Genomic DNA, 9,903 nt, shown 5'->3' on the forward strand with positions numbered 1-9,903 from the left:
ACTTGACCTCACTTTATGAGGTCAACTTGCTACATTTGAAACCTTGTCTTATATCTAAAGACAAGAGAAACATGGCAGAAAGCATTAATAGCTAAAGTTAAACAAAGAACATTCCGGCTCTCTTGTCTATTTCGCAGGCCTTTTCCCAACCCTTAACTCACTTGTAGAGATGCAGTTAACCATTTTCTCCAGGTCTACCACACGCCTGCTAACTTCTAGTTTTACTCACTCACTTAGTGGTTCTGAGGACTGAACCATGGGCCATGTGTATGGTGAGCCTGGACTCTTATCACTAAGCTATAACTCCAAATCTGACACAGATTTTGTAATATAATTAAATTTATCAAGCGGTTCCTTAGTGTTTTCTTCTTTTATGTAAGAAGGCCTTCCCTACTCCATGAATGAATGAATAAAACATTTTCTATATTTTATCCAAGATTTCATGTTTTGTTTTTTGTTTTTTTTTTTTTTTGCTTTTGAGATGGGGTTTCACTATGTGGCCCTAAGCTGGAACTTAACAAATCTACTTATCTGCCTCCCAAACCCAAGGATTAAAGACATGGACCACCGTGCCCAGCATGTTCATGTTTTCTATCTATAGTATTAATGCAATCCTCTGTATTTTTCCAAATAGCAAATTTTGCCAGCTCAACAATTTGTCTTTTCTCAATTTTACCATATACTAAATTCTACACACACACACACACACACACAGAGACACAATTATTGGTGGATACTTTAGAGTGGATGTTCCAATCAATCTATATTCCTCAGCTGATATAAGTAACATATTTTAAAACTTTGATAACATGCTTTGACATCTACCTGAGGAGTCTGCCTTCACTGTGCACATGAATTGTTAGACCATCACGCCTTTCACACGTTCGTTAGTGGGCTGGGTCTGTAGTTGAGTAAAGAGCTTGTCCAGCGTGCACAGCGCTCAGGTTCCTTTCCCAGCACCGTGTGAACCAGATGTGGGGACGCACACCCAACATCTTGGCACTTGAGTACTAAGAGCAGAACCAGGAGTTCAAAGATATCCTTGGCCACATAGCAAGTTGAAGGCCAGCCTTAGCTATATTAGACCTCCTCTCAACACCAAGCATGGTACTGTATATTTATAATCTCAGGACTTAGGAGGCTGATAGCTGGGCTGTCTGTAACTCCAGTTCCAGGGTACCCGACAACCTCATGCAAGCAAAACACCAATGCATATAAATTTTTTAAAAAATGCTGAATCCAGGCAGGTGGTGGTGGCTCACACCTTTAATCCCAGCACTCAGGAGACAGGCAGGCAGATCTTTTGCAGGCAGGCAATTTGGTTTACAGAATGAGTTCCAGGACAGCCAAGGCTAGACATAGAAACCGTGTATGGAAAAACAAAATAAATAATAAATAAAATGCTAAATCCAACTAGGACACGCTTCTCCAAAGGGGGCCTCAGAACTGACAGCTCGGTCACCTGTCCTGCCAGCTGTCCTCACACTGCGGAGCAGCGGCTGACGTCAGCTGTTCTGTCTAGAGCTATGATCTGTCATGGTCAAGCACAGATTAAAAATTAAAATAGGCAGAACAGTAACTTACCTCTACACAAAATTTAAAATGAATGCCTTGGGAATCGTAAAATGAAATAATTCGATTGGAGAGCGTCACAGTAATGAGAGACCAGTGGACTTCCAGATGGATAGGAATCAGCAGAAGGCTCTTTTTAAACAAATCCACCTGGTGAAGAGAAAGAGCCATCACCACAGAGCCAACGCCATCATCCATCTACTGACCTTTGACCTGCTAACAATCATAAAATGGGGAAGTGGTAAAGCAGAATGTGAATAGTGTCTCATCTTAAAGGCCATGTTTGTAATTACTAAATTAAAATGCTCAAAAGTAAGACAAATAGTAAAATATTATTTTACACTTAATGTACAAAAACTAGTTTGGTTAACTGTCTGCTATGACTTAACGTATTTATTATTACTATGAGGACGCACATGCATAATGCGTATCAGAGGAGAACTGTGTGCAGCTGGCTCTCTTCTTCCACCTGCACGTGGGTGCTGGCTTTTGTTTTTGAGCACTGCTAGGGAGCCGAGCGTACACTAGGGCTAGTATTAAATAGTACTAAAGACAACAAAGTTTAAAAAAGTAAAGATCATGCAACCTCAAGCAAATCTGTTTAAATTCAAAGATTGGTTCTTTTCCTTTTGCTTTATCTGTTTTACTTGCTCTTTTATGCCGATTTCTTAAGAGTGTAACATGTAGGAAGCAATAGTACCTACCTTATGCAGTTCTAAAGAATAAGAGAACAGGAATACACATACTAATGTGTTTCAGCACACTTGAACCTTGCAGTCTCGGCTCCAATGTTAAAATGGACAAAACTTGGGCTGGAGATGGCTCAGTGGTTACAAGTACCTATTGCTCTTCCAGAGGACCCAGGTTCAATTCCCAATACTCATATGGCAGCTCACAACTGTCTGTAACTTCAGTTTCAGAGGATCTGACAAACACTTCTTAAAACACTTCTTTTACAATCTATAAAAATTGCTATTCCACTCAAACTTCCAATGGATGGAGATGGTAAAGGCCTCTGCCCACAGCTGATGATCCGAGTTCAATCCAGAACCAACACTGTAGAAAGAGAACTATCTAATCTATATGGAAAGTAGAAAAAGACAAGATCTCCTGAGTAAATTGGGAGCATGGGAACCATGGGCTTAAGGGGAGGGGAGAGGAAAGGAGGGGAGCAATAAAATAAAAAAAAAAAAAACTGTCCTCTGGCTTCCATACGTGAGCCATGCCATGTGGGTACCCAGACACGCACACAATAAATTGATGTAATTAAAAATTCCAAAGGATAACAAAGTAGTAGGCAGTCCATAAACACCTATAAAAAGTGAGGTAGTGGAGCATCAGCACATCACATAATCCCAGAGTTGGGAGATGATAGCAAGACTGTGCAAAGTTACCCTCTGCTAGCGGGAGAGATCCTATCTACAAAACAAATAAACACAAAGTTGGGCACAGTGGCACGTGCCTAGAGTAGAATAACACACATTTCAGACCTGCCTACGTAACTACAAATTCCTAGCTCTAAGTAAAAGTTTGGGGCCATCACGATGGTGTAGGTCAAGGTGCCTGCTGTGCCTGATGACTAGTTCTGATCCTATAGGGGAGACCTGTAGCGCAAAGGTGTTCGCTGCCTTCCATGTGCTGTGCATGCGTCACTCCTTCCCTCGACTGGTTTTCTGTTTTACTGTTTCAGAGTCTCATACTGAGTCTGAAGCCATGCGTGGTCCTCGTGCATGAACTGTGAGCATCTTATCACTACGCTACCTCTCTGCTGCCACCTTTTATTTTTATTTTTCTTTGTTTTTTTAATATAAGTTTTTAAATTTTTTCTTTTAAAAGTGTTTTTGCACCAGAGCAGTGGTGGCACACACCTTCAATTCCAGCACTCGGGAGGCAGAGGCAGGTGAATCTCTGAGTTCAAGGCCAGCTTGGTCTACAAAGCTAGTTCCAGGGACAAACTTTTTGCATGATATTTTATTCTGGAGTGCCGTGGGGAGGTCCTAGGGACCAAATTCAGATAGGGTTGGTGGCAGGGACCTTTGCCTGCTGGGCCATTTTCCCGGCCCTTATTTTCAATTTGATTCATAATAAGAGAACAATGTCTCTACAACTTTCTAGTGGCCAAGTATATGATCTGTTCTTACAAATATCCCTTGGGTAGAAAAATAAAAAAATGAAGCTGGTTTGGATGGCAAGTTTATGGCCAGCTTGGGTACATACATACTGAATATCTACATGGGGAATAAAGGGGAGCCAGAAACCCCACAGCTAGGTCTTGTCTTTAAAAATAACCTTCGCCCGCCCCCGCCATTTTATTTTTTGTATTTTATTTTATTTTTTGTTCTGTTTTTTGAGACAGGGTCTCTCTGTGTAGCTCTATCCTGGAACTCACTACACAGACCAGACTGGCCTCAAACTCTGCCTGCCTCTTCCTCCCCAGTGCTGGATTTAAGATGTGCTCTACCATGCCTGGCTTCCCCCACATCTTAATATTTATATATATTGTGTGTGGACAATGCACATCACAGGTCACGTGTAATCAGAGAACCATTTCAAGAGTGAGTTCTCTCCTTCCACAATATGGGTCCCAAGGACTGACCCCAGGTTGTCAGGAGCCGTCTCACTGGTCCACACACTCTCTTGACGGGGTATACTGATCTATTAGTTATATGCAGTTCTACTGAATGTATTGAGTTTGTGAGCTTACTTATTATCTGCCACTAGCGATGTATGAGTATGTCTGAGTGTGTGTATGCAAGCATATGCATATGTATTAGCATGTGAGTGTAGGTGTGTGAGAGGGTCAGAAGGTAGATGCAGACAAGGCTGTCCTCCAGTTCTCAGCAATCCACATGCCTCTTATTCTGAGTGCTGGGAGTTGGGGGATTAAGGGCAATTTATTTTCAAACATTCATTTTCATACTGTTTTGCTAATTTCTTAGCATTTAGCAATGACTGAAATATTTTTTTAGTTATCCTAGTTTGAGAATTCCGAGAATAGAATAATTTATTTTCACTTAACAAAGTAATGATTACTTTTTGCAACTATTTCCTATGACCATGGCCAATGGTCTCTAAGCAATCATGACTATATAATGACCCTAGAGATGGTAGTGTTTAGGAGTCAAGTGTTTTATGTCTCACAAAAAAAAAAACATGTCCTGTGACATGAATTATCCACACATACACACACACACACACAAAAAAAAAACTTCTATGTGTTGAGTGTTTTGCCTGCTAAAGTGTACTACATCTATGCCTGGTGCTCACAGAGGAAAGAGAAGGTGCCAGACATTGAAACCAAACCTAGGTCCTCTGCAAGAGCAGCCAGGGCTCTGGACCACTCAGCCATTTCTCCATCCCCACTAAAAATAATCATAGTAAAATAAAAAGAAAACATTTAAGAATTAATGGCATGCCTTTAATTTCTGACTTTGTTAGAATTTTGTCAGTTTAAAATACGTTTACTGCCCAGTGGCGGCAGTGGCAAACGCCTTTAATCTCAGCACTTGGGAGGCAGAGACAGGCAGGACAGTTAGGGATACACAGAGAAACTCCATCTCGAAAACATGTGTATATACATATATATACACACACACCATATATACATATTTACTATAGGAAATAGTGACACAAATCCATAAGGTTTACCAATGACTTAAAATCCCATGAAGCTGAGGTATCAATTTATTTGAGAATTTAATTTTACTAAAATTAGCAATCTCATAAGCATCTTTTTACAAATCTTTCTTTTTCCAGATTTCTTTAAAATAAAGACCTAGTGATTGGATCATCAAAAAATTGAAATGAACATTTGGTAAGTTTCAATATATATCATGACAACTAGCATTTACTGTATATTTTACAATGTGTTTAGTGGTTTGCTAAATATAATCTCCTTTATTTTCCCAACAGAGTAAACCTGTAAACTCCTCTACAGAGGGCCTGACTTTCAGGATAGTTAAGCAAGTGTGCTCACATTACAGCCAGTTAAGTCACCAAACTGGAATATGAATTCTAGCTCTCTTAGATTTGTATACTTCAGACACTGTACTTGTTATAAAAATTATTTTCAGGTCTGGGGATATGGCTCACTTGGTAAAGTATTTGCCTCCAATCCACAAAGCCCTGGATTCGATCCCCGGCATACATAAAGGAGATGCTGTGCTCACACTGGGAATTGCAGCAGTCTGAGGCAGAGGCAGAGAACCGGGCATTCAGTTCAACCTCAGCTACGCAGGAATTCCAGGCCAGCTTGGAATGTCTAAATAAAGTAATAAATCTTATTTCCATCGACTTAAGAGTTATTCTTGGTTTTGTTTGTTGGATGGTTTGAGACACGATCTCATTGTATAGCCCTGGCTGGTGTGGAACTTGCTATTAAACTAGACTTGGCCCTGAACTCACAGAAATCCACCTGCCTCTATCTCCTGAGTGCTAGAATTAAAGGCACGTGTCACCTTGTCTGGCTTCTTTTTAAAATAACAACAAGAAAAAAAAGAGTTTCACATAGCTCCGACTAGCCTCAAACTTCTGGTCTTTCTACCTCCATATGGGCTTACAAGTTCAGCTAGGACTCACGTTCATTACTCCAATCCTCCTAGTCGGCTTAACATGTGAGAAGTACGCCGGGAATGGAGGCACACGTCTGCCTAGTACTCAGGAGGTCCAGGCAAAATCATCAGGAGTTTGAGGTCAGCTTTGGCTACAGATTGAGCATCAGAATAGCCTGAGCTACATGAGTCTGAGGCCTTTTGAAAAGACAAATGAAAAACAAAACTATTTCTATATTTATTATTGGAGTTTGAATTTACTGGTAACTGTCAAAATATCAAAAATCAACTCAAGAGGTTTCAAAAGTGTTTCCACTCAGGCGTCATGAAGAAAACCTGTAACCAGCACTGGGCGGCTGAACCAGGAAGATGACACGCTGAAGACCAGCTGAACTACATAAACCACGGCTAGGGTTGTAGCTCAGGGACAAGAAGAGTACTTCCCTGGCATATAGGAGGCGCTGGCTTCCAACCCTCGTCCAGCACCAATAAACACGTTCTGACAGCGTCACTGAAGGCACGTCAGCTATTTTAGCCTTTTATTCTAACGCTCAGCAGTGACTTCTCCACACCGGCCCAGCAGGCTAACAGTAATGCTGCAGTCATGAACACCCAGACTGCAGCTCCTTCCTTACAGCACATTCAGATCCACACTCAAGAGTCTTATTCGTCAAACATGAAGATAAAACACAGTAAACAGTCACATGAGGGTTCTACTAACACCATAATGTCATTCCAGCTCTGATCCTCCCCCAAGAATCGCTCATCTACTTCAAATTCAGTAAAGGAAACAATACCTTTTTAGTCCATCTCTTAACTCCATTATAGCCTTTGGTTACCAGCTGTCTGTGGAAAAAGCTGTTGAAGAAATGGACCTAGAACAGCAAACACAATCAACCAGGTTACATTAGGCCACGCCCAGATTCAACTTCACGAGAAAATAGAAATTTAAGAAATTTAAGAATTTGAATAAAAGATAAATGAAAGTTTTTTCTTTTTTGAACATAAGATTTCTCTGTGTAGCTCTGGCTCTCTTGGAACTCATCCTGTAGAGCAGGCTGGAACTCAGAGATCCGCCTGCCTCTGTCCCATCCTTGCCCCTTCTCTTCTCCCTCATTGCTGGGATTAAAGATGTGGGCCACCATACCCAGCCTTTTCTTTCTTTTTTTTTTATGACTAGTGTTTTTATTAAACATCTAGGCCTGGTCAGGTATGGATGCACGCCTTTAATCCTACACTCAGGAGGTACAGTAGATGGATCTCTGTGAGTTGGAGTCCAACCTGATCTTCATAGTGACATACAGGCCACACAAGGCTACATAGAGACCCAGTCTCAAAAACAAAAAGAGAAGAAAAATCAAGGCCTAGCTTAATTGGAAGAGTCCTTGCCTCAGAGGCACGCAAGGAATTTGATCTCTAGGACCACAAAAACTGGGTATGGCAGCACACACCTGTAATCTTAACATTTAGAAGGTAGAGACAGGACAATCAGAAGTTCAAAACCATCCTTAGCTATAGCAGAGTTTGAGGTCAGTCCAAGTCACATGAGATTCTCTCTCAAAAGTACAGAAATAAGGAAGGAAAGGAGGCAGGAAGAATGAAGGAAGGAAGGAGGAAGGTAGGTCAAGAGGAAGAAAATATATTACATAGTAAACAGAAGAGTCTATTCCAAATTTTTATTAACATTATTATTAGCATCCGTTAAATCCCAGCACTCGGGAGGCAGAGGCAGAAAGATCTCAATGAGTTCAAGGCCTATAGAGCGAGTTCCAGGATAGCCAGGGCTACACAGAGAGACCCTGTTCAAAATAAATAAATAAATAAATAAACAAGCAAAAGGAAATAATGATTACTTTAAACTCCAGCATGAAAATTATGAAATTACCCAATCTGAAGTGTGAGGATTTGGAGATTCCTCTCCAGTAACTATGAACACCTTCCTTTCCTTTCTCTTTTCCTTTCCTTTTTTTTGGGGGGGGTTTTATTTCTTTCTTTCTTCTTTCTTTCTTTCTTTCTTTCTTTCTTTCTTTCTTTCTTTCTTTTTCTCTTTCTTTTTCTTTTTGGTTTTTAGAGACAGGGTTCTCTGTGTAACAGCCTGGAACTGGATCTGTAGACCAGGCTGACCTCTAACTCACTCACAGAGATCCACCTGCTTCTGCCTCCAAGGGCTGGGATTAAAGGCGTGCACAATCATTTCTATCTACAAGATTACCTTGGCCAAATGAAAGAGCAGGTCTTCCATGCTAAGCTTAGCTCTCTGTTTTACAGTGGTTTCTGCTCATTTGGGGACGCTCACACTTATTACAGTTGTTGCCCTTCACTCGGTGCTAGAGACTGAACACAGGCTCTGTGTCTAGCACAGAAGAGCCCGATCACTGAGCTGGAGCTCTAGTCCCCGCTAACTTTAACTCTCTTTCTAGGATAGAACTGTCCACCCCCTGGGTGCTTGTGAATCTCAGGGTGTGGTCACCAGACCAGAATAATCACATCACCTGGGAATGTGAAAAATCAAAATTCTTAGGCCCACCTAAGACCTAGTAAAGCTGGAACTCCAGGGTAGGTCACAGCAGCCTGCTTTCAAATGCCTTCAGGTTAAATCTAAAGCAAATTCTTTTAATGCAACCTGGGCGTAGTGGCTCTTCTCTTTACTCCTAGCACTGGAGAAGATGACGCAGGAAGATCCCAAGTCCAACACTAATCTGGGGCACACAGTGAAAACTGTCTAAAAAAAAAAAAAGCTAAGAGGCATAGGAGGCAGAAGCAAGTGGAACTCTGAGTTTGAGGCAAGCCTGGTCTACATAGTGAGCTCTGTCTCAAAATAAGAAACAAAGAAAAAAGATTTGAGTGCATCAGGGTACATCTATAACCCCAGCATTTCAGCAGCGGCAGATAAAATGGCCTTAGGTTCAATGCCAATTGACCTATAATAGTGAGTTCCAGACCAGCCAAAGATTTAACAGCAAGACCCTGTCACAAAAATCCAAAACAAGTGCCAATATCATTCCCGCCAACATGATGAACGTTCCTAAGACCCACCAGACATTCTGCAAGAAATGTGGCAAGCACCAACCCCACGAAGTGACCCACAGTACAAGGGCAGGAAAAGCGGCGTTATGACAGGAAACAGAGGCTGTGGTGGGCAGACTAAGCTTATTTTCCACAAAAAGGCTAAAACTACAAAGAAGACTATGCTGAGACTGGAGTGTGCTGACTGCAGATCCAAGAGGATGCTGGCTAGTAAGAGATGCAAACAGTTTTAACTGGGGGGCAATAAGAAGAGAAAGAGCCAAGTGGCTCAGTTCTAAGCTGATCTTGTTATGAAGATGACAAAATCATGAACTTTAAGAGAAAAAAATCCAAAACAAAGAACCATTCTGCTGTTATTAGATTTTTTTAATAGATTAATTTATTAAGAACTATTTATATTATTTATTTATTTTGGGGGGCAGAATTTGTATATCTCTGGCTATGCTGGGACTCAGACAAGATCCCTCTGCCTCTGCCTCTGGTACTCAGAAGTCAAAAGAGGGCACCAGATCTCCTGAACCTGGAACTGTAGACAGTTGTAAGCCACTATGTGGGTGCTAGGAATTAAACCCAAGTTCCTTGGAAAAGAAAAGTGCACTTAACCATCTCTCTAGCCCCAAGACCAAGTTTTATTTAAAATCTATAACTCCTGTTGAAGATACCTTTGAAGAAGAAGAAGAAGAAGAAGAAGAAGAAGAAGAAGAAGAAGAAGAAGAAGAAGAAGAAGAAGAAGAAGAAGAAGAAGAAGAAGAAG

The 9,903-nt window shown here is 41.1% G+C and overlaps 2 protein-coding genes across 5 annotated transcripts in view; one reads left to right on the forward strand and one right to left on the reverse strand.

The window, feature by feature from the left end:
* Window positions 1–5,975, forward strand: part of Ncbp2 (nuclear cap binding protein subunit 2) — a 22,012-nt gene extending 16,037 nt beyond the window's left edge. Inside the window, exons 5-6 of the mRNA XM_005344828.2 lie at window positions 5,329–5,386; window positions 5,485–5,975. Coding sequence (XP_005344885.1) covers window positions 5,329–5,338 — 10 coding nt within the window. The 3' untranslated portion in view covers window positions 5,339–5,386; window positions 5,485–5,975. The remainder of the gene's footprint in view (window positions 1–5,328; window positions 5,387–5,484) is intronic.
* Senp5 (SUMO specific peptidase 5) overlaps window positions 1–9,903 on the reverse strand; it is a 48,588-nt gene that overhangs the window by 20,056 nt on the left and 18,629 nt on the right. For 3 of the 4 annotated variants that reach the window (XM_026785515.1, XM_026785511.1, XM_005344827.3), the window contains 2 exons: window positions 6,920–6,997; window positions 1,585–1,722 (listed from right to left, as the gene is read on the reverse strand). In XM_026785515.1, coding sequence (XP_026641316.1) covers window positions 1,585–1,722; window positions 6,920–6,997 — 216 coding nt within the window. The remainder of the gene's footprint in view (window positions 1–1,584; window positions 1,723–6,919; window positions 6,998–9,903) is intronic. The other variant, XM_026785517.1, reaches the window with a different exon arrangement.

Source organism: Microtus ochrogaster, chromosome 2 (assembly GCF_000317375.1).
Source record: "Microtus ochrogaster isolate Prairie Vole_2 chromosome 2, MicOch1.0, whole genome shotgun sequence".
NCBI classification, from domain to species: domain Eukaryota; kingdom Metazoa; phylum Chordata; class Mammalia; order Rodentia; family Cricetidae; genus Microtus; species Microtus ochrogaster.